The sequence below is a fragment of the Oculina patagonica genome, chromosome 4 (genome assembly GCF_052425735.1).
Source record: "Oculina patagonica isolate OP01 chromosome 4, crgOcupat, whole genome shotgun sequence".
Taxonomy (NCBI): Eukaryota; Metazoa; Cnidaria; class Anthozoa; order Scleractinia; family Oculinidae; genus Oculina; species Oculina patagonica.
This window is the reverse complement of record NC_135761.1, coordinates 24,787,663-24,812,835: the sequence shown is the minus strand read 5'-3', so window position 1 is coordinate 24,812,835 and position 25,173 is coordinate 24,787,663. Positions and strand designations below refer to the sequence as shown.

At 38.6% G+C, this 25,173-nt stretch overlaps 1 protein-coding gene and 1 long non-coding RNA gene across 2 annotated transcripts in view; one reads left to right on the top strand and one right to left on the bottom strand.

Annotated features, from left to right (window-relative positions):
• LOC144650012 (uncharacterized) overlaps positions 1-18,120 on the top strand; it is a 258,602-nt gene extending 240,482 nt beyond the window's left edge. Inside the window, exon 2 of the long non-coding RNA XR_013569997.1 lies at positions 17,846-18,120. This is a non-coding gene — a long non-coding RNA (uncharacterized LOC144650012). The remainder of the gene's footprint in view (positions 1-17,845) is intronic.
• Positions 1,573-25,060, bottom strand: LOC144649944 (trafficking protein particle complex subunit 8-like). Its single transcript, XM_078509533.1, has 28 exons — positions 24,773-25,060; positions 23,287-23,469; positions 21,727-21,816; positions 20,898-21,069; positions 20,025-20,181; positions 19,422-19,874; positions 18,473-18,579; positions 17,436-17,586; positions 16,791-16,888; positions 15,825-15,930; positions 15,513-15,644; positions 14,805-14,876; positions 14,535-14,687; positions 13,635-14,052; positions 12,683-12,801; positions 12,475-12,549; positions 11,686-11,964; positions 10,520-10,887; positions 9,487-9,585; positions 9,033-9,087; positions 8,313-8,409; positions 8,097-8,162; positions 7,623-7,681; positions 6,765-6,908; positions 6,449-6,553; positions 6,011-6,144; positions 5,381-5,461; positions 1,573-5,289 (listed from the first exon to the last, which is right to left on the bottom strand). Exons 1-28 carry the CDS (start codon positions 24,927-24,929, stop codon positions 4,944-4,946), a joined length of 4,476 nt encoding a protein of 1,491 aa, XP_078365659.1. The 5' UTR covers positions 24,930-25,060; the 3' UTR covers positions 1,573-4,943.
• Positions 25,061-25,173: the final 113 nt, after the last annotated feature.

Below are 25,173 nucleotides of genomic sequence, written 5' to 3'. Positions count from 1 at the left end.
CACAACAATAGGGTCCACGGATTGTAACTTTCCATAATGTTGCAGGATATTCGTCAAAAACAACGGAATGTACACCACAACGAAACACACAAACATTTCGATCACTGTTCTCGCCATTTTTTTCTGTTTCATTCGGTCAGTTTTACGATTTAAGCCATGAAGTTCACTCATTATCCGGTTATGCCGCTTTAGGATGGATCGTACGCGCAAAAAAGAGTGCACCATGGACAAAAACGAAAGCATTCCAGCAACAAAAACCAAGATCCGTAAAATTAACCCGGCTTGGTACTTTGCGCTCGATAAGTCCGAATGTTGTAGAACAAATGGATCTTCCTCGCGCAAAGAGTGCACGAAAATGCCGACGCCCGACGCCGAGATTAACATGAGAACCAAAGCAGCTTGTATTCGCCGCTCCGTTAGAAAGGTTCCTCGCATTGTCATCTTTCTTAGAGTATCATTCATGTCGCAACCGATTAAAATAAAACAGAAATAGCTACACCACAGTATACAGTATGTCACAATATTATGGGCAAGTAATATGGTATGGAGCTCATCGCGAGCAGGGCGCAGAACAAGTGCGGCGAACGCCAAAGGTATATTCACAAGACATGCAGTTAAATCGACAGCAGCCAGCGCGGTCAAAATAACTCTTGTAGTCTTGCTAAACAACGCTGGGGTCTTTAAGAAGATAAAAATCACCCTCGAGTTGCCAAATCCACCAACGATACCAATCGCAGCAAGAGTAAGTCCGGTGACAATTCTGGCTGAAACTGTTGGGTGTTTGAGTTCGGAAATGTCGTTTGCAGAAGCAGTGAAATTCGATGAAACGTTCGCTGTCATATTTGGGACTCTGTGGAAGATCTCAGCTTCGTACAATGTTAACCTTTGAATAATTCACCCATGTGAATTCAATGATCCACTGTTTAGTGAATCAACTTTACCAAGAGGCGTATATTTTTGGCTTCAGCCACGCAAACTTCGAGTTTTGACAGTACAAATCAGTTTCGTCCACTCGAATTGGGAAACTTATACCACTGAAATACCTAAATTATTAATTTCCAGGAATTATCTGTTACGTAAATCATACATAATCACACAATGTTAAAATGGTACCAAATTAAATTTCGGTGCCAAAAAATATGCGTGGGTTTCTTTTTTCAAAATATTTATTTGAAACAAACGATTCCGTATTAGGCAAAAGGTTAGAAAGCCAGTGAGAAATCATGTACTATTCTTTAAAGGAAGTAAAGGAAATTGAAATTGTTTCATCGCCGATATCACTAGCTAAACAATTTTACGTACTTTAGCAAACGAACTCGCGCGAAGAGATTATAGCGGTTTCTTTTGATCAGCCCACAAACTTTTCACTAGATAATCCTTTATAATTGCATCTATACAAAGCTATCGATATTGATTGGTTCTGCGCGCGCCTCTTTGTCCGCGTAATTGCGCGCGATCACGTGGGTGTCTAATTACACTCTTTCGTAATTGGATACCTGTAATTGGACACCTACGTCACTCGCGCGTCAATAACGTACATTTAGATGGGTTCTTTCTCGCGTTTTCCAATGGTAAAACTGACTTAAAATTTAATTTTTACAAAGTTTCTAATTTTCCAATGGTTAAACTGACTTAAAATTTAATTTTTACAAAGTTTTTAATTTTCTCAGTTTTCATAAACTAGAAATTTGTTGTCGACACGATATTTAAGTAACTGGACCTCGTGTCGTGCAATTCATAATGGTAATAGGACTAAGTTGAGTCCAATTCGGTCTGTAATCATACAAGTGCACGTGTTTAACAAAATTGAACGACCGCAAAGCAAGAGTCCGATTTGTTTAATTACGAGTATGATTACAGGCAGAATTGGACAACACAAAGAAATCGTGCTCGTAATTTCAACTTGGCCAGAAATTACTTGCCCGATTACTTCAGTCCCTAAACTGTACTCCACTCCGTCCAATGACTATTACTAATACTGTACTAATCTTCTATCAAAAACTTGCAAGTTACATTCACGGCGACACGGTCATTGCTCCAAAGAGCTCAGAAGCCAACAACGAGAAGATATATTCACAAATAAAATATTGTGAAAGAAACTGCAAGTTACACAGAAGTACAAGGTCCATAAACTATTAATTTACATAACGTTGGCAGTCTGTGGTTATCATAAATTATTAACCTAAAACAGCAGGTGGCAAAAAGAGGGACATTTTTAATTGCAGATAATGCCTTTGTAAAAAGACCCTTTAAGATTGACATTCAACACGAGGTTAATTTGACACCGATGGCTTTGGCCATCCATAGCTCTCGAGCAACAGCAGTGATTTACAGCAACACGATAAGAGCACCTGGGCTTGCGTCAAGATCAACCGTAAATCTGCGAGTAAGGAATTTCCAGTAAATACACGACAGAATAGAGCGGTTTTTACTTGAGTGTCGAAAGTAAATTGCGTTTGCTTTGGTTTTGAATTACTACGCTTAGTGATTGGCTAAAAACTCTCGCGCCACTTTCTTAGCCAATCAGAAGTAAAACCAAAACCAATCGTGACTAGCTCGCGCACGTTTTCCCGCGCTTCGTGCCAGCTACATGTATTTGCTTCGAGTTTTGATTGGTTCTCTGGATTGTCTGTGTCCTTTGTGATTGGCCAGAGTAATTACTTTGGTTTTGGTTTTACGACACTCAATTGAAAACTGCTCTATACTTGCTTCGAATGTGAACATAAAGCTAACCATATAAACGAAGGACTGTGTTCTCGGTGCTAATATGCCTCAATTAAATACACGCTCAAAACAACATGAAATGTCCATTTATGGGTTATTACGCGGAACTACAATAGAAACAACAACGCAAAAATACCGTTATTGTATTTCTTTAGCCATATTGGTTTTATTGCTTTTCTTAAAGTTACACAAATTTCCAGTTGACAGCAGTCTCGAGAAAAACAAAGATAGACACGTGTTTTGGGAAAACAGTGGATACTGATTACACGACTACGTATGATCACGTGCACGTGATAGAGCGATTTTTCAATCGACTGTCAGAAATTATCTGTTCACTTTAGTTTCGCGTTTTGGTTTAAAAAGTTGTGCAAAATATTTTTACCAACCAAAGCAAAGAAGTTTTTCTTAACCAATCAGGGGCAAAACTAAAACCACACGTGACTTGGCTTATGTGCGTTTTCTCCGCTTAGCACGAGTTGCATGTTTTCCCGCGCTTGGTACGGGTACAAGTTTTCCCGCGTTTGGTAAAGGTTACGAATTTTCTCGCGATTTGCTTTGCAGTGGCTTTACGACAGTCCTCAAGAAAATCGCTCTATCTCTTTTGTGATTCGTCACTTTAACTCAAAAAACCAAAGAAGGCACAGCCTGGCTGGCAATTTACCGAATTCAGATTGAATATTAAACAACGCATGACCAACTTGTATTTGCTTTCGAGAGAACAAGAAATCACTCTGACAGAGATTTGGTGCATGTACCAAAATCGAGCTACTTCAGCGATCAAATGAAAACCAGTCTTTAAATTTATTATGAGCGAAAGGTTTAAGCTTATGTTGTCTTCTATCGGAAAATTACAAGAGTTCTAACTTACCGTCGAATCAAAATAGAACTTAAAAAATCCATTCTGGTCCCCAGCCAGAATGTCCATACAAAAGAGACGGTGGTACTCGTCTTATCTTTAATAAAAGGACCACTGTTAAAGAAATCCCGGTGTCTTTGGGGGTATTAAGCCGAAAAAAAAAAACAATATACAAAATAGGAGCTACATCTCGGAGAAAAAAGGTATTTGAAGTAATTGTCTTCAGCGCTATCAAAACTTTGAGATATCAGTTAATTTTTTCATTTAAAATTTGTACCTCTTTGGGATAAATGCCTTTGAGCCAAGCCCATGCACTGAGATTCCTTTGCCTGTCAGGGGATGTGATCCCTTCAAAATTTTGCAAAGACCAGCCACCGTCACTTTTATACAGGAGTTCGGTGAGGGGTAGAGGGCAATGACCTTTCCTGTCCTTCTTGTCAATAAGAAGGACAATTTGACGCGGACTTATGAAAAATTAGCCTGCGTTGCAGACGAACTACACCGGTGTGTAGATCGTTTGCAACGCAGGCTAATGGAAAATTCGACCACTGTGGACTTGACCATAACGGGAATATGACAACGTTAGTGCCAAGTTTCTCTGACCATAACCATCAAAGACAGTGAAGACACTAGAGAAGAGACAAGCGTTCGACGTTTGACTACATGGCAGCTTAAGTTTCTTGAAAACAGTCAACTCATAAGCTGTCTGGTGTCTAGTGTGAGTTATTTCTGTCAGGTCAGGAAACGGAGCGTTTTTTCAATCCTTCTCGAAGTACTCTAACATTTCCCGATTGCTTGGACACTTGTCGCGTCATCTCTACGTCATAATTTTACGTCATGTTGCCTAGCAACACCACTGACAACAACAACCACAGGCTCGGCCAGTTCTCGGAAGCAGGCTTGTGATCGATTGTCAAACACCTCCATCAGAGAGGTGAGCCATTCAGCTGAAGTATCAACTACGCCAAATCGCGAGATCTTTGGTAGTCTGTAATCATCAATGTCGGGATGAACTTTGCGTATAGCCATCATTTGGATCCTAGTGACATGCCGTCAACTGGTCCACTGTTCATTAAAAATATCTCTTCTTTGCCAGTATTGGATATGTCATTAAAACTATCGGATGAAACACCTGTGATTTTTCAGTTCTGCATTCAGAACGTTCATTCAAGCAATATGTTATTTTTCTAACGTCTTTTTCTTCCATTGATTTGTAATCCTAGCTTTTCTTCTCTTCCTATTTAGTTATTTACAGTTTCTCAGTTATATTATCCTCTGCAAAAAATCTTGCCCGGCAATATTCGCAACTTGAAATTTACTGAACTTGATCCTAAAACATCTATATTCCACTCTGGTCCCGCAATCAACCGAGGTCGTTAACATTTGTAAAAGTGTTCTCGACTACGACAAAACTTGGAGGACATGGTTTCTGGAGAATCATGGCGCCGCCTGGTTCGTGATCTTCGCCAATTCTCGCGAGAACACGCAGATTGTTTATGTTGTAGACTCCAGGGAGGGATATTAGAGCGTTAAATTTTAACGACGAAGTCCCGTTCGAGTCAATTTGAAATCTCCTCGACGTCTGCCCAACCCAAGTGAATGAACTAGGTGATGACTTTGACACCTGGTTGCTTTCTGTGTCAAAGGAAACAGCGCTGTTTTGGGTATTGTTGGATTCACTTTCTGTCACTGTTGTAGAGTTTCCAACGCTACGTGGAAAGAAAAAAAGTTAAATTCTTAGTGATCGAGATGGCAAAATGGATTAGAACAACAGAAGCGGGAAAACTAAACTGCACAAACCTTGGAGCTAACTCTACAAACACGTCAACAGGCGTCGAGCAACAGTTGTGTAACGAAAGATCTACAACGAGACGGGCCAACCTGAAAAAGATATTTGTTCGTAAATCGCGACATTTTTCATGAGGAGAAGCGCTGCACAACGACTTAAATACTTTTTCATCGCTTTTCAGTACGAAGACACTATCAGAAATGATAGCACCAGTCTTCAAAGGGGAATTAGGTTTTGTAAACGTTTGCAATATACTCCAAGATCTTCACCAAAACTGATAGTCGTGTATTTGAGCTTCGCAAACATGAGAAGTTACGCGCTGAATGAGAGTATGCTACGACGACGACGAAACGTGCGCTTGTAGTCAAGACTATTTTGTAAAACAAGACCTGCAAAATCCTTGTGTCCCGGCCGTGTTTTCTTTGATCAGAAGCGTATCGATATCAATGCGATAAGGCCAGCGAGTCAATACGATATCACTTCAAGAGTTCCATCGCCCAATACCATCAGAAGGCTTTTGTGATAACGCGAGGTCTTCCGAAGACCGAAACCACCCGAAAAATTTCAAGAATTATTGATATCAACCGAAGACGCCGTGAATAAAAACGAATATCAAGCTCTTAAATTGTAATATTATTTACCTGCTGGAGGCGAAGTCGACTTGTAGTGACGAGGGATGCCGCAGCGAATACTTGACAAGCAACTCTCTGTTACTGACGCCATTTAACGGACCTGGTGAGGCGGTTTCGTGTGAGGCTGTATCCACTTGTGGTAACTTAGTGAAGACACAAACACATGCAATCAACAAAGATGTTAATCTGATACATAGTGTTTAGCCCTTTGTTTATGGGAAGAAGAGAGAAGGGAAGGAGGGAGAGAGGGAGGGAGGGAGGAAAGGAGGGAGGGATGGAAGAAGAGAGAGAGAGAGAGGGAGAGAGGGCAGGAGGGAGGGGGAGGGAGGGGGAGGGAGGGTGGAAATGAGGGAGGACGGGAAGAAGGAAGGGAGGGAGAAAAGGAAAGGGAGAGGAAAGGAAGGAGAGAGGGGGAGGGAGGGAAAAGGAGGAAGACCAGTTCCTTACCTGTGTTTGTGTGACAGCTGATACTGTTTCTGCCAATCTGCTGATGTTCACGTGACTCTGACCTCTGACAATTTGCTTTTGAAAGTCCTTGTCTATGTACGAAGTCTGAGATTCAAGCAGAAAAAATTCATTACCGTCTTTTATGGAAAGTACATGTACACTATAGGCAAAATTCAAGCAATCTAATTTTGGCACTTTGACTGTGCAAATTTATCACTCTAAAGCGAAAGGGAAAAACGAGCGTTATGGGCGAGAATATTTCGAGGGTTTTACAAGTTACTTGTATTTTTTTTCGTTGTTTTTACAGCACCCTTACCTCCCAGAAGACAATCAAACCAATGTCCACTTGTGACGTGTCGTCAACACTCGCGGATTCAAGGTTCTCGGTGAGTTTTCTCTGTTCCTCCCAGGCTCCTGATCTGAAGAAGAAGTCAACTGCAGGAGAACGCGAGGCAGTAATCTACAAATACAAACAGAAAAAGTAAAGTAATCATTACCTATATGAAATAAGACACGGCAAATGGAAAAACTAATAATAAATCTCCGAAGTGCTAACATTTTAGGAATTGTATGCTAAATGGTGTGCTAAAGGCGAATTTACCGATTCAATTGTACAGTTGAACCATATGGACAGAATTGACCGACAGTTGTCAAAAGATGACCTTTTGTAGGAAGGTTTAAAAAAAATGGATTAGCCGTCGGTCGGGACAAGAACGACGTCTGACCGTTAGTGGACGTTTCACTGTTTTTTTGTTAGGCAGAGCCAATAAATCTACTGTCATGTCTACTACCTCTAAGACGAACGCTAAGAAATACATGTACTTTCTGTGTTTGATTTGTCGAAGACATGTTTCTGGACGAAACAAACACAGCTGATTAATCTATAGAGCAATTTCCACTTGAGTGTCATAAGCTATTCGAGTTTGGTTTGGTTTTGCATCTACTACGCTTAGTAATCGAAGAAAAATAAAAACCAATCACCAATCACTTGGCACCGGCTACATGAATTTGCTTCGAGTTTTGACTGGTTCATTGGATTGTCTGTGTCCTTTGTGATTGACCAGAGTGACTACTTTGGTTTTGGTTGACACTCGATCGAAAATCGCCCTTACACCGTCATTAGGAAATGGGAATAATATTAGCAATTTATTATTGGTAATTCTGAAATTCTTACTTCATTCTCCACAAAGCACACGTGACTGAAATGGAGTTCATCCGACGAATCACATTCACCTAACAGAATGAAGAAAATAATAATGCAACACCAATAGGCCTTATTCGTATTCTCGGTATTGGACTGGAACTAGCTTGCAATGGAGGCTAATGCGGGTCATCTTTTCAAATGCAAATGACATAAAGCTGTTTTTAATGATATTCCCCCGCATGAGCCTCCATTGCATGCTAGTTCCAGTTCAAAGCCGAGAATACGAATATGGTCTATTTGCTTGTGTAGCAGAGAATAACGACACAAAAATGTGAAATATATGGAACTAGACGCTTTTTAAAAGAATATATTTTTACTGATGTTTCATTTTCTGTCAGTTCTAAGCCATAAATCAGTTCTGAAACGTTGGTTGTGTATGGATACAATATCAACTAGTGTAACGCTATTTGTTCGTTTGAACAAAAAACAAAACAGTTCTGTTACCTTGTTGCCTTGTTGCTTTAAACTGGACGATTACTGTCTCTCCATATCTTACTTTGATTGTCCCATCTGTTCATAGAAATATCAAAGAATAAAGAAATATTACTTTTAATTAAGTAGAGTATCCTTCGACATATAGTCAGAGCTTTGCATTAGTAATCATATTTGTATTGAAGTCTCAAGGGAGTTATTATAGTATCTGTGGAAGTTTGACTGTACCTGTGTTATGATGGCTCAGGGGCTGTAAGCTCCATTTCTTGCTTGCACATGATACTTGAACGACATAAAACTCGATGTGTTTTCTTGCAACATCACCCTACAGAACAAACAAGAGATGCATTACACTCTTTTTATTTTATAAGAATCTAGTTTATAGGGATATTAAGGCTGAAAGTTGCGAATTTTTAATTCTTATAACTCGTTCGAACTTACAGTGGCACCCGTTTGAAACGGCCTGTAGACTCGTTTAAAACCCGTTCGATAGTCGTCTATTTCACCCATTTAAAGGAAAGTCATTAGCGTAAGTTTTCCCGTGCAAGGTCACATTTTAAGAATAAACCTGAGGCTGTGACTTTGAAAAGAATATAATTTTCGTATTAAATCATTTATCTCTCTAAACGGCAAAACCTTTAACTATCCAATAAAACGATAAAAAACCTACACTAGCCAAAATGTTCGATACTTATGAAAGTTCGATGGTACATTAGTTGATACTCTAATACATACTAAAACGGAAATGTCAAACGATATTTAAGAATGTTCATAAGAATATTTTCAGCTTTAAATAGGCAGAAAATAAGAATATTCAGCCTGGGTCGGAAAAACAATATTCTTATAAAATAAAAAGAGTGTAACAAGCAGAATAAGAGATGCATTTATGACATGCATGTAACCTTGACGGATAGCAGTACCCATAAGAAATCACAAAAGTTTACTGACCTGTACAAGACTTTCCACATCCAGTGCAATAATCAGCTGATTTTGATCCTCAGAACTACAGGACAATGAAATACGGTAAGCATGCTTCATATGATCTGTCATCATATACCTGCACCGATCTAGACTTAAACAGCCTTTTGCTTTCTAAACATGAATAAACCCACATGAAAACAACCTAAACGAATCAAGTTTTTTTAGTTCGCACTCGCTTCCAGTTCGCTCGCGGTTCTTTTCGCCTGTTCAACGATCAAGCAACAATCAATCGTTTGATTGATCGATCATTCAATCAATCAAGCTATCAATAAACAGTTCACATTTTCCTTAACGATCACTTTAATTTTTCTTCCGCTTTTTCCATGAACATTTCGTTAGTTTCATGTATTTGAAGCCAAAATGTTCCCCACAGGAACTCCTTTAGAGGGAAAAGATATAATGACGAACGAGCAAAACAAACCTGTCTTTAAGACCAGCGTGCCTGTTCCGTCTTGCAGTTGCCCGCACCGTAACAGAACTGTTTGTAGTGATATCAAAAGCATGTTGTAGCACTCGATAACTGCAAGAAAATGAACAATAATACAGGTACAATAAGTAATCATTATTCCAAATTCGGAATCTCCACAAACAGATACACTGTACTGTACTCAGTCGTAAACATAAAAAAATGTTTGAATTGATAGAGCCGTTTTCATTTGAGTGTCGTCGCCGTTAAACCTTGTCAAAGTAATCACTCTGGCTAATCACAAAGGGCACAACCAATTCATTCAACCAATCAAAACTGAAATACATGTAACCGGGGCAAGTGCCGAAAAATAGGTGCACGAGTCACGATTGGTTTGATTTTACTTCTGATTGGTTGAGAAAGTGGCACGAGTTTTTTGAACCAGCCAATAAACAAAGTAAGGCAAAACCAATGCACTTCAGGATTGCTTTCGACACTCTGCTCCTGCTCTAATAAGCTTTTGGTGTTTGACCAATAGAGCGGTTTTCACTTGAGTGTCGAAAGTAAATCGCGTTTGCTTTGGTTTTGCATTTCTACGCTCAGTGATTGGTTTAAAAATCTCGCGTCACTTTCTCGACCAATCAGAACTGAAACCAAAACCAATCGTGACTCACTCGCGCACGTTTTCCCGCGCTTCGCGTCAGCTACATGTATTGCTTCGAGTTTTGATTGGTTCACTGGATTGTCTGCGTCCTTTGTGATTGGCCTGAGTGATTACTTTGGTTTTGGTTTTATGACACTCAACTGAAAACTTCTCTATGCACAATGTACTAACGTGCACCTAACCACTGAAGACATGGAGAACATTAATTTTCTTGGTCCCTATCGAATTCAGGGCTTGTTATTTAAAAAAAAAAAACAGTATAACTCCTGGAAAGTCCAACCCATAGATACAAATATAAACAAAAGCTATAGGAAGTCAATCATCGGGGCTTATAAAGTTGAAAACGATTTCACAATGCTTTTAATATACACTGTAATTTTTTACCTCATTAGGGATTTTGTTTTTGCTGACTGGTAGTAAAACAGCACCTCTCGTTTGAATTTGCCTGGTTTCTTGTGACCTTGAATCCAAACTGGTAGCTTGGTCGTAAAGCCTGGAGCAAGACGGCCACCTGGAATGGGAACTTCAGAAACTCTTCTGATGTTGCTCACAGCAGAATCGCATTTGACATTGCTCTCAGTAGTTGGAGGTTCACTCGGTGTTGCTTGCGCTGCTCCAAAAGTGAAGAATTCAGGATTGGCTGTGGCGATGTAGAGGTTCTCAAGGTGACATTCACTACAGTTAGTGAACTCAGCCATTGTTTGCACCACTTCATCACAAAGAAGTTTGGTTGGAAATCCAGAGAATCGAACCTGTAAAAATGATGGCTAGCTTAGCAAGATTTTCAAAAGGTTAAAAAGTACCTTCATGTATATTAAAAACAAGAAACCCACCAATAATGGTTTTGTAGCGTAATTTTGCACAAGAGCCCTCAACAAATCGCAGGGTTTGTTCTAACTAACACTGGCAATTATGGAAAATAAATTACACTTAACCACAAAATTAAAAGCATGGAGCTTTGTTTAAAGTTTTGCCTGAGATGTGCAAACGGTTTTTTGTGTTACAAACGGAATTCCTTCCGTTGTTTTCTTTGATTAGTTGATATATATAATACAAGTATGGAAGGCGCAGTGACCTTAAAGGTTAGTGGACTGGACCACGGATCGTGCGGTCCGGGTTCGAGTCCTGGCCGGGGTCATTGTGTTGTGTTTTGGACAAGACACTTTACTTTCATAGTGCCTCTCTTCACCCAGGGGTATAAATGGGTACCGGCGAATTTACTGCTGGGGTAACGTTTCAATGGACTAGCATCCCATTCAGGGGGAGTAGAAATCCTTAAAAAGAAATAAAGAAATACTAATACTCCAAGTTGCTTCATGCTTGATGGGCCACTAGGCTCGTATACAGACTTAACTTTACCTTACCTACCTTATCGACCAAGTGGGAGGGCCATACTAGGAGAATATCAGCCCCAGCCCTTGCATATGGATCTTCACAACATGGTCTGTACAAAAAGACTGAGGGCCAATCTTCTTCCAGTTAATTTTTCCTTTTGAACTTCAGAGATGTTACCTCCCGAAAAAAAAATTACATGTAACCTCAGTCATTACCTTAAGCAATGGCATCGGTGGCACAACATCCAAGTTTAGACGATTGTCTGGACCGTGCATCACACTTGTCTTCTCTGCCTTGGTGTTGTTCAACCTTGGACCCTTGATGACCAAGTCTAACCTCCCCAGCATACTGACTGCAGTCATGGCCGACTGTGCCCCAGCAGGGATGGAGAATTTCTCATCAACTGGCCCATTGATGGCCACACTAGTCAAGCTGTATTTGATGCCTGTGATGTGAAGCTGTCCCGTCTGACAAGGGATTACAGTCAGATGGGCCTGTATAACAAAACAGGTAATAACGTTACAGTCCAATATTGATATACAGTAAACCAGTATTGGTTCCAATGGGCAAAGTACATTTACATGAAATGTTTTCCTCGGAAACACAATGAGAGGCGGGATACATGTAATTATTGTACAAGCCCTATGTTCTATGGGGAGATGATAGGGATAAGGAAAATACTGTTACGTTGGTTACTTGGTGTTGCAAATAGCTGTGTTGGTTAGCAATTCTGTTCAGGTGTGGGCATTGTTTTTTGTCATTTTAATCTTTGTGTTGTGTCAATGGTGATTGCGACAACAAACAAATGTGTCAAGTGGCCAAAACCAACAATTTTTATGTGAACCAGTACAAAGTAAATAAATTATGGTAGAGGAACTGGTGTAAGGGGTGGCAAAATGTCACATACAATCATGTTCACCAGGTAGAACAAGTGCTGAATTCTAGTATTACAAAAAGGTCCTTATTCAAATTGTCAATCACTAGTAATGTTTATTTTTACTTACAGCTTTAGTTTCATTTTCACTGATATCAAAACTCTTGATTACTTCTGTTTTGATAATATCTTCCCTTGGAGAAAACTACAAAAGAAAGAAAAATGAAAATGAAAAGCACAGTGTACCTAACTTTTAAAAATTAGAAAAAAACCTCTGTCAGTTTTGACAAGTTTAGTGAAGTAATATTAGCTATGATTTACAGTGTACTGTATCTAACCTCATTGGAAATGCTGTCAGCATTGTCTTTTGGAGTAAATTTCCACAATAACAAAAGGTCTGTCAGGTTTAATGGAATCTTTAAAGGATTTTTCAGAACAACTTCTACCCCAACAGTTTCTGAAATAGCAAAAGAATAACAAAGTTATCAGGTTTAAACTTGCACAACATGTGTCACTTTTCATTTACCATTCAAAGTATTTAACTACATGACCCTACTAGATAGATTTCTCTTGAATGTATACAGTTACTGTACTAATGTAGAGGGAAACCTTAACCCATTCTGAAATACATTGATTGTATACAGTCAACTCTCTCTAAGAAAAACACCACAGGGACCGGCTCAAACTGTCTGTCTTAGAGAGGTGTCTGTCTTATAGCTAGGGTGTAAAGTTACAGTAAAATGACTGGAAAATGATTGGGACGGAACCAACAACAGGTGTCCATCTTACAGAAGTGTCCGTCTTATAGAGGTGTCCGTTAAGAGAGAGTTGACTGTAATGCCAATGTTTCCAGTGTTGTTCTTCTCTTATAGAAAACTGTAGGTCAGCCCAGCCCTTTGTAAACAGAATTACTTTTGTATTATAACTGAAGTCTGTGAGAAGGCTCATGGTTCTTGCGGTTTCCCCGCTTTGGTGTGCATTTCCCAAACATGAGCCTGCTCACAGGCTAAAATGACTGAAGAAAAAATATTGTAGAATGATAAAACTAAGGAATGTAAGTTTCTTTTGTACTCCTTGTACATGTTATTTAGACTCTAGTGAGTTGGGTTAAATATTAAAATCACAATGAACAGTTTCCTCCAGTGCTTTCTTAACTTTAAGTTAAGGCAAATCACTGTTGGATTTGCCTTTACTCAAAGGTGAACCTACATGTATCAATATTTCAACGCCAACATGTACATTGTACAAGTAACAAAATTAATTAATTTAAACATTTTAAATATGACATACCTCCAACAACACACAAGGGCCTTGTGCTGTTATCTGTCTTCAAACTTAAACATGGTATGTGAGGTCGAAAAAATGGTGGCAAAGGAGTTATATTAACACTCTCATAAGCTTCCTCTTCAAGTTGAATCCACCGCCGAGCCAGCTTTGGGTCAATTTTGTCCTCAAAAGAAATGCGTCCGACTGATGTCCAGTGGCTATTTTTTGCCATTTCATCATTCGCACCAAATGTTTGATTAAAAAAGTTGTCTTTTGATTCAAGAGTACTGTTGACCATTGTTCTTTCAGAGTGTTTTCCTTGAAAGTTGCTATGTTGGTAGCATGGTATAACCCTTGTCAAATCTTGATCAATCATGGGTAAAGGTAAAATGGGAAGCTTATCCATTTGTGTTTTTTCCTTTTCTCTAATGTCTTTCAGTTGCTGAAAGAAAAAGCAAGAAACTTAACTTCTTAAATGAACCCTGTTTAATAATAAGCAGTACTTTTGGGAGTTGCTACATTTATTGTGCCTTACAAAGTGCATCTTACATTTAAGTCTGTAGATTAAACCCTAGTGTGCGTCTATTCAAATTAAAGCTACTAAGCAGCAATTTCATGAAGTGTTTATTATTTATTGTGCTGTACAAGGTGGGTATAACTTTTAAGTCAACTCTGTAGAGAAACCCTAGTGTTTGACTGTTATTTATAACAATATTAAATTAAAAATATACTATTTTTTTGTGCTGTACAATGTGGGTCTTAATTTGCAGTCTGCGGATAAAAACTTAAGTGTGAGACCATTCAAATTGAAGTTACTGAACTGTACTTTCACAGGCAGCTGTTTATTTAACATGGCACCAACAGTGAATCTTTATCATATAATTATGTAGCTATACGTGACTTGTATGTGCATAATCCAAATACCTTAAAAACAAAGAGAAATTCTCTGAGGTAAGATGCCTGTTGCTCTGGTGCTTGTAGGCTTTCATACTCTAAGAGTTGTCTAAAGAACGTTTGGGCATCTTCTAATAAACGAAGGTTAAATGACTGTCGGCCAATAGTGAAGTGAATGTGGTCCTGCAAGAATAGGAACTCAGAACTTAGTTTAACATTCGACTTAATATTTAAGATAAAATATGACTAAAGTAGTTACTGTAAAAAAATATATTTAAGTGTTAATACAGTAACATGTACCTCAGCAAGGTGCCATGACTTTTCATTGTACACATGGAGAGCTTGGCGATAACATCTCAAAGAATGCTTTCTCTGTTGAGCATGGGAAACAAAAGCAAACAAATTAGTTACATGTACAATGTATATGTATTCAATCAAATTTTATAATAACATGTCATTGCAAGTCTAAAGCAACTAAGCAGTTGCATAGAAGGCAAATAAAAAGTCTGAAGATTCAATAGGATTCAACCCTTGTAGTGGGGAGAAGGGTGGGAGCTGCAGTGGCCTAATGGTTAGCATGCTGGACTCCCGATCGAGTGAATCATGTTCAAGCCCTGGCCGGGGCACTGCATTGTGCTCTTGGGCAAGACACTTTACTCTCATAGTGCCCCACTTCACCCAGGTGTATGAATGGGTACCAGCTAATTTGATGCTCGAGGGTAACCCTGCGATGGACTAGCATCCCATCCAGGGAGAAGTAGAAATACCCCAGCCTGTAGTCCTAAAACCAGGATAAGCTCCAGCCTGATGGGCCCCTAGGCTCGAACGCAGACCTCTAGTGTGGAGGGAGGGGGTACAATATGCATGTACATTTGTAATACATGTAGTCACAAGGGTGATTGCTGTACCTTTTAGGGTTTAAATTTGTGGCTTGATACTAAACTTGGGAGTGAAAATGAATTCAACCCATGCCCCCAGAAAATAATAATGATAACTACTGTGTCTTACCTGTGCTGATTTGCTATAGCGATGGCCTGCCAAAATCATATTAAAAGCATACTTGCGGATCATGGGTGGATCACTGTGTAGAAAACAATGGCCTGCTTGTTCCAGAAACAAAGCACAAAGAAGATCAGAATCCTGTGAAACAAAAGAACAAAGGGGCCATGTGTAATTGTCAGTCATTTTACTTTATTTAAGACGGGTGTTTTTATACAAAACCTTGAAGACAGATTTTTCGATAATGCTCCAAATTGCATATACAGTAAGTACAGTGTGAAAGTATTCATGTGATATAATTTATTGGTCTGCGTTTGTTACCTCAGCAGTCATCCGCATGAACTGCATGGCAGCATCAAGATAAATGTTTCGTGACTTGAGTGTTTCACTGCTCAGGAGAGTGGCTCTAATAGCAAACTGGTGTTGTCTGAGAAAAAACCAACAATATTTAAATATTAAATGTAATTCACCAAAAATGATACATGTACATGTAAGTAGTATTACCTTGTAGATTTTAAAAGTAGTATTTTGAACTACTGCACAAAGCAGCAGTCCTGGCTAGGCATGGATTTAGCTAAAGAAAAACCAACAGGGTTTACAAACGTAGCCTGCTTCTCTTGCCTTTACACCTTTAAAAGTACATTCTGTATCTTTAGTCTTAGTCCTCTAGTGAGATTTCATTCAATATGTTATAATAAGCTCTTTTTTCAGCTGGTGAAATTAGCCAGTAGCTGGCTCTTAGCTGTTAGCTACATCCTGACAGGATAATTTGGCTGGACCAGTTGAGATGAATTCTGCCTTGAAGTCATGTGAAAAAAGCTTCAAACAGCCCAGAATAATTAATTTTATGAGGTGGATCACGAGGTCCCAATTTTAATACAGATTTGCATTTCACTAGATGCACATACAAATTTCTCACCAGAGCTTGGTTTAGTCGTTCATACGGAGTAACTGTCATTCTGCATCACACCTACCAAAATTTCCATCCCACCTGCTAGAATTGCGCTTACAAGGAAAGCCCAGTCTTTCATGGGAACACAACAACATTTAACAGGGAAATGGATGAAATGAAGTAAAAATTTGTCTCCATGTAACTTGTCTAGTCAAATTTATCAGGCTAGCTCGACACCAATATGAAGAGGTTCTCCATGCAAATAGTCTAAAACATGAATCAAGAAACTTTTGTCCTGCACCAGAAAGCAGGGCAAAAGTTCAACCCTACAAACAATTATGGTGGCAAAGTTGTAAAAATATTAAGACAAAACTTTATTATAATAAACAAAATACCTGCATGCATTAAGGTATGTGGTGATGGATGTTTCCATATAGTGGGTGGGATACGGGCGTTGATTTGAAGCCATGAATGCTGATACGGCAGCCATTTCCTAAAACAAAATAATTAGTTATTTAATATTATAATCAATTAATTAATTTGCCATAAAAGAACAGAGAAGATACAGATTGATATACACCTGCCAACTTTTTCTGGGTGAAAGGCGTGAGATTTTTATTCTGAGAGTGCCAAGATTTTGGAAGACTATACGACAATGTCCGAAGTTTTCCGAAGACGTCCGAAGACGTTCCGAACATATCCCGATCCCAGTGCGTGGACGTGTTTTGCTAAACACAACCTTGTTCCCAATGCTTTTTTTGTCAAAACTCTGTGATTTCGGGGAAAGTATCGCCATTTACTCATTTTACATGGAGTTTTCGTTTCTCACATTGGTTTGAGTTTACGTTTTTTTGGAAAGTGTGTCGTTTGTGGTTGTAATAACTCACATTTTTCAGCCAGGCGTGAGGTTTTGGTTCGTAAGCGTGAGTTGGCGTGAGATCAAAGTTTTCAACTCATAGGCATGAGACTCACGCCCAAGGTGTGAGAGTTGGCAGGTATAGATTAATCATTGCATGGGTAACTTGGAGTCCTTCACTTACCAGTGCACCAGCAAAGTAAAACCAAGCATGCTCATGGTTGAAGTCCCTCTTTGCTGTATGGTAACAGTTGTAAGCAAACTCATAGTTTTGGACCAAAAATGCCAGATCACCCAGTTTACGCTGAAACAGTTCTGGCGAGTCATTGGTGTAGCTGAAAACAAAATATTAAATTATGGTTTATTAAAAATCTACATTATGAAAAAGAAATGTTACATGTAGGTATACTCTTGTTGATGCTCCATGCTTTGAAAATCAAGATTTGAGGCTCAAGGCCCAAGGCCTGCGATTCGAGTTTTAAGATACCGTAAAATAAAAATGTACTTGGTAAATTTGTAGGGATCTCGAATAAGGATTTTGAGGAGACAATCTTTATAAAAAAAAAAAAAAAAAAAAAAAAATGTGTTTTAAAGTGGTCATGCACTTAGCTTCATATCTCAACGAGATAGCTAGTTTACAGGCATGCCACTGAAACAGAGGAAACAAATAATTTATAAATGAACATAACAAGGTTAAAAATCCCAACTGGCAGGAGACAGGCCAGTTGGCTATATACAAAGCGTGACCGAGGATTTGAACTCGGGACAACCGAGAAACAAATCCAGCTAGTGGCAAGGGCAGGCCTCGAACCGGTGACCTCCGGATTACAACACCAGCGCCCTAAACCACTCGGCCACGCTTGCCTCCTTTTCTTATCTCCAAAACAATTTGGCAAAAAACAACTTTTTACACATAATTCATGCAGAACCAAGTTTGAAGTCAAGACTGTCATTTTACTGTTAGTAACACATCACTGAGAAATAGAATGCAGGCACACATGACTGTTTACATGCAAACAAAAGACTGTGTGAACTTAAGCGCTTGGATAGTGTTTAATACATGTACATGTACCGTATGTAAGAACTTTTAATGCTTTCAATACCAAAACATTCATTGCAGTGTACGTGTTTGCAAAAGTTGCTATCTTTTTCTTTTACAGTAGGTCTACATGTAAATAACACAATTTTATAAAACTATTAGTAACTTAAATCAAATCTTACATTATTCCCGGCACCAGTCCAGAGGCCAGTCCAGCTGGTTTTCCTCCACCAAACCACTTCTTAGTCGCACTGAAGATAGAACGATGGAGACCTTTGCGGGAAACAATCTGAACACACAGAATAGATAGCTTTCATTAAGTGATCCTTGTTAGGTTACATCTAAACATTACTTTAAAAAATAAGTAGAACAGAACCCCTGACATGTAAGTGAGATATTATGTCCTGTTACAAGAACACTGTGACTTTCTTAAACAAAACTCAGAGCTACAAGTTGTACAGAATACAGGGAACAACTTCTCCACTACCCTTGTACTGTACATAGCTCAACAAGAGGAGGGTTAGTACATTTATTAATACAGTGTACATGTAAACTAAATTAATTTTACAAAGTTATCACAACCCTATTGTCAATAACATTATTCAGGCAAAGATTAAAATGCAGTTATTTACATTAAACAAAGTTACATGTAAGAACAAAAAGTGCCTGTATTCCCGCAGCAGTCAGCTGTGTGTTTTAATATGCGCTTGCATGTGCAACAGAATTCCATGTGTCCTCCAACTGAGATGTGTTGGTAGCCTTTACAGTCACTGTGATAGTGTTAACAGTGAGCATTGCTTTGTGTGGGAGCACGTCTTTGAGACTGTTCCTCCCCCCCCCCCCTTCCTCCCTCTCTTTCCACTGTTTAATCAGTGTGACAGGACCCTGTCTTCCAGGGCCTACATGTATGGCTGGGTTGCCAGGATTTACCAGCCATGGCAGCAGTCTCCATCTAGAAGCTGGCTGCCAATAGTGGAAGCTCCTGGACGTCTCAGGCACCCAACGTCCATTATTTAAGGGATGCAGTTGTTAAACATCCGCCCCACCCCCGCCTTAACCTAAAAATTAATAAAATCTTAAAAATAAAAGAAAATGTGGTATTCATAACAATAACAATAAATATAACTATACCAGATCATTAAGATGTCTCATCAATTTCTCAATATACTGGAGCAGTCCTCTATAAGCTAACTCATGAACAAATATCTTGATCCTGTCATGATCACTCAGACTTAGGCACAATCCATGATTTCTATGAGCTGCCACACCTCTTGTGCCCCCAGAAAACTGACGACTAGAGAAGTATCGGTAATGACTAGCAAGGTGATGATGATGTTTCTCATTCTGTTTCGCAGGAAAATGTTTTGTTGGTTTCTTATCAACCAAGTCATCATTGTCAGGTTCTGGGCCATCATCAAACGTCAGTGGACCAATCAGAATTGGTCCTGAACTGCTACGAACTCGTCCTCCATCCGTCTCTTCATTAACTGCAGCTTCAGGATCAAAGTTTTCATCAACAGCACAGTTCTCAGGGTCATCCTCAACGGACTGGGCATCTGCGTCAATTTCGTCATCATCCCAGTCCTAAAAAAACACACAAAACTTTAAATTACTGGAGAGTTACATGTAGACCAGAAGGGAACTGAAGGGAAGCCCAATAAAAAAGGGGTAGCTCCTTCTTCTTTTCATATATTTAATTTTCTATTGTGTAGTCAGTTACAGGTGGGAACTTACCAACGTGTCTTCACTGGTCGGTATGATAAACTGACTCCAGGGATCAGGAAGATTGGGAATCGGATTGGAACCTGTGCTACTAACAGAGTTGATCTGTAACATGTGACAAGCATGTGTACCATATACAGACTTCATACTCTGGTAAACAGCTTCTGCCCTGCAAAAAAATGAAAAAAAAAAATACAAATTAAAATGTATTCCTTACCAGTAATTAAAGTTCTCTTGGCATACTGTTTTGCTGGAATAGACAAGTGTCTGTTACTTCAATCAATAGCACCTAGTTTCTATTTTGAATTGAACATATTATACTCTAATTCTAAAAGTAACAGAAATTCAAATTGGTGAACAGTTGGCTTTCAATTTTGCCTTGAGCAGCAATTTGTCATACCCCCTTATACATTGTACACAGTCATGCAGAAAAGCACAGAGAGTAAGAAATCTTACCGAAAATCACTGTATAATACTCAGGGGTTCAATGACAATTTTTTATAAGCGGCATCCAATAGTAGAATAGGCGGCTCTGACCACAGAGGGGCCTTTCCTTCTCATGGAGGGACTGGGGGCATACTCCCCCAGAAAACATTGAAATCTAGAAGCTCAGAAATGCAATTTTCTGTTTGTTTACAGTGTCCCCGAAATTTTAGCACAGCAGTGCTTAAGACATTGACACTTAAAGAATAAAGTGACAGAAGTACATTTTGCCTCACTGCTTGTATCATTTTTGCTTTGCTCTTGAATTTCAATCAATAAACTTGGAAACCTTACTTTTGCCCTTTAATCTTCTTGGGTACGAAAAAACATGGTAAAATATGAGAAATAATAATCTGTTCCAAGGGTGTAAATTTAATATAACACACAACCATGGGATCTTACTTTGACTCCTCGCCAACACTGACGTCATGTAAAAGCAGGTGATACTTAAACACAGAGTTGCTGAACCACTTAAAGTGACCATGCTGTTCAGACTGCTGTTCTATCTGCTGTGAACTCATGGTGGCAAAAGCATTCATGGGATCAGGATGGTGCGAAGATACAACAATAAGACCTTTAATGCAATCAACTGTCAAGGATGATACTTTGTACAAAAATATATACCGTAATGATTATTTACTTTTGGCACCTCAAGGTAGGGCGCTTATTCGAGACAGGGTGCTTATTCGGGACAGGGCGCCTGCTTAATTTTTTGAGAAACAACCAAATGTTCAAAACAAAACTTTATAAATATTAAAATAACTAACAATAACAGAAACTGTAACAGTAACAAATTGTTGAAATTTCATTTATTTTTAAAAGAATTGTACCTTTTTGCAGACTTTAATATATACATGTATGGTACGGTGATTGTTCATAAGTTTATCTATTTGACATCGATGACTTCAGTATGGGCAGTTATCCACACTAGCCCATTAGATAAGGGCGCTTATAAGAATGGGGGTGCTAATTAGAATGGGGGCGCTTATTAGAATGGGGGCGCTTATAAGAATGGGGGCGCTTATTAGAATGGGGGCACTTATTGGAATAGCGGAATAGGGGCGCTTATTAAACAAAAATTAAGGGGGCGCTTATTCGAATACACAGGGGGCGCTTATTGGAATGAGGGTGCTAAATCGAAGTACATGTTGCATTTAGTTTTTGATCTCAGTTAATTTTTTTTAACTTGTTAGTTTTTTTTTCTGACTTGTTTAATCTAGTGAAAGGATACAAGCCAAAAAGTGCCTGATAAACTCATGATCAGATGGTTTCACCAGCTGAAAGAAGCAATCTCGAAAAGCTTCAAACCAAGGTGCGGATGCTGTCAAGGAAAAAAAAAAAACAAATGTCAAAAGTTATATCCTGTACATGTACAATCATGTAGTTACAGTCCAGGGCCGGGTTGTTCGAAAGACGATTAACACTAACCCAGGATTAAAAGATGATCAAGATTTTAATTTCTCTTGTTTTAAAGGGTTTTCCAAAGCTAATATTTTGTTAAGTTTGAGATTGGTCCATGTCAAAACTGTGAGACAGAAAATATTAACAGAAAACCTCAACGAAATTATTTAAAATTGAAATCAAATTTCACGCTAATCCTGGATTAGCTTAATCATGCTTTGAACAACCGGGCCTAGGACTACTGCAAGTTCATGACTTGGACAACAGCGTCACACAGGACTTCATTTATATACTGTGGAGTGCGCATCACAATTTATAAAATTACTCTATACATGACATACATAAGAAACAAACTTATCCTTACAACCATTAAAAAACTTTTTAAACATTCTACATGCACAAAGGATCTGTAGGTAGGGGAACCATAGTACATGTACATTGTTCTTGAATGAAAGCCATATACCTTATTATAGAAAATTAACGCGTCACGAAATCAAAGCAAATTTCAAAAGTTCGCGTTAATTTAAGTCACGTTTACTTAATTTTTGTTAATGTTAATTTTCGCACCGTTAATTACATTGTTAGTGGAGCGTTAATTGTCATGAAGTTAATTTCCAATATTTTGGCTCCAATTTTTTGTTACAGTCTAGACGTTCTTGACTCCAAAGAAAAAACATTATTTTAACTGCCACTATCATCGATACTGCGAAGAACGCTCAAAGTGGGAAAAGTACCATGTACATTGTTTTTGTTTAAGATTATACGCTCTACAAGTGTTGAAATTAACTTGTTCCTGTTGTGGACGTCACGTTAATTTCCTCACTTGTAGGAAATTTTACCCCATTTTTAATTTTCTTTATTGGAAATTAATTTTTCCTTTGATTCGCGTTAATTTTAGTCGCGTTAATTTGAAATACCTTAATTAACACAAGCGTTAATTTCCTATAATAAGGTAGGTCCCCCATGCTCGTCTCGCCAACTGTGTTAATCAATGATCAATAAGATAGTATTAACATTTAAAGAAGATTGTTTTAAGCCGATCTGTTTTTCTTTTCTAAATTTTCGGTGACATCGGTTCACCTTCATCAGAGTTAGTGAAAATTTGTTGGAGCTCGCGCTACCAATCCAACAAATTTTCACTAACTCTGATGAAGGTGAACAGATGTCACCGAAAATTTAGAAAACAGATCGGCTTAAAACAATCTTCTTTAAATGTCTTCTACCGATCGCACTACTGGTTCCAGTATTTTCAGTAATATATTTACATGTACATATGTACACTCATTAGCCAGTACTTCTAATCAAGATGGATTGTTAATTCTTGTTGTAAAAATGCTTCAGTTGATGGATTTTTAGCATTTTTTGTTAGAGCTCAATTTCTAATGCTTACCTCTTTCCTGAGCTTCTGGAGTCATGGTACTGGGATCAGTGTTAAGCGGCTGTGTTCGTGACACAACTTCACTCAACAGTTTGTTTACAACGTGCTGAGGTGGGTGTGTGGCAGACATTTCAACCAGTCGGATGCGCCAGTTTTTCACAGCATGGATTATACCAGAAGGATCTCTGATATGAGCTGTAATTAAACAAAATGGAAATCATCAAGGACAGCTAAGCTAAAATTAAAATACCAAAAAAATACATGTATGTGGTGTTTCAATTTTACCTACAGTTTATGGTGCAATTTGTTAGTTTTCTTTGTTCTGGTGTATGGTAACATAAGATAATAAAATAAAATAAAATGAAAATACCAAATATCATGCCAAGGATAAAATTGAACTACATGTAATATTTATGCACCACTAGACAAAATATAATGCAAATTAATCAAGCCCATTGTACTCAGCAGCAGTTTCTGGGCAATAACACGCTTTGGAGTGACATACACGGGGTATCACAAGGCTTACATGTATCTGTTTGGCATTACAGCTGTGGGACAACATACAGTTGCTTCAAGCTTCAAATATGATTGTGTTGCACATTTTACACCCACACCTCTCCTCCCTTGTTGGTGGATGTGGGTCGGTACATGTTTACAAGTCTCTCTATTGATTTAACATGGATCAGTGATGGTGCTTGATGGTTGCCTGGCAGTTGCCATGGATATCTACATGTCCTTCTTGATGCTTGCATCTCAACACCATCCCTTTGTGCACCTTCCCCAAGTTCATCAATTGGTAGGACATGTATAATGCCTACCCGGTAATTACATTTGTTAATTATCCATGAGTTCCAAAGTATTCAATCAATATTAAATGTTCTAGTCCCAAGCTATAAATTCGCTTTACTCTATTTAGTTTATTTCTCTTATAACTTGGCTCAGAGAATTTTTTAGTTAATCAAAACAATATCCCCAATTTGATGATTTTATGAACTACAAGCTTCTGACCTGTATGTTTCTCAGTACATTGCTATTATTGCTTGATCTAAAAGAAATTGACTTGATTACTGCCAGGAACTAATTAGGATTAAGCCTTTTCTTCCTTTAACTACATACAGTAACACAAATGGAACTTCAGTCGATACAATCATGTCTACTGACTACATGTACATGTTATTAATGTGATAACGATCTGTTTCAATTTGTTTTATAAGTTAACGGAGTTCTTACTGTTTTAAGAAGCTAAACAAATGATAACAAAGCATGTATACATAATATTTTCAAAGATGCATGGTCTTGAAGGTAACAACAAAAAGAAGATACAATTGTCACGAAATCAATGTAAAAATTTAATTGTTCTAATTGCTTCCGTTTTATGTACCCACCTACCAGAACAGACGACAATGTTTTGCGTTTTATCAGGCTTATGAATTACTTATAATAAAGTTAAACAGCAATCTGATAACACTCCAGTAAACTGTTATCTTAAGGTAATTACCTTCACTTGATAGATGGCAAAACGGACGCACCATTTCCACAAAACTCAGGTTGTTTTTCTGGCAAAGCTTTTCGGCGTCTTCGCTGCACATAACAGCAACCATAGGGCAAAAAGCGCTCTGTATAAATTCGAAAGCGCTCTGCGTACACTGAGCCATCGTGGGTGATTGGTGTGTTAACGTTTCCTGAAAGGTCTGTGCATAAAATCAAGAGTTTCCTGCATTTCGGAGGAGTATTTCAGGTCGAAGCGATAATGACGGTAACCCGTCTTCCGTCCGCCATGTTGATATTCAATACTGCCACTGCGCACGTGCAAATTATCTAGCCCATATTGCATTGCGAGTTATCAAGGAAATGATAGGTCTGCAAAGCATGCACGAAAAAGCGTTTTTGACACCGAAA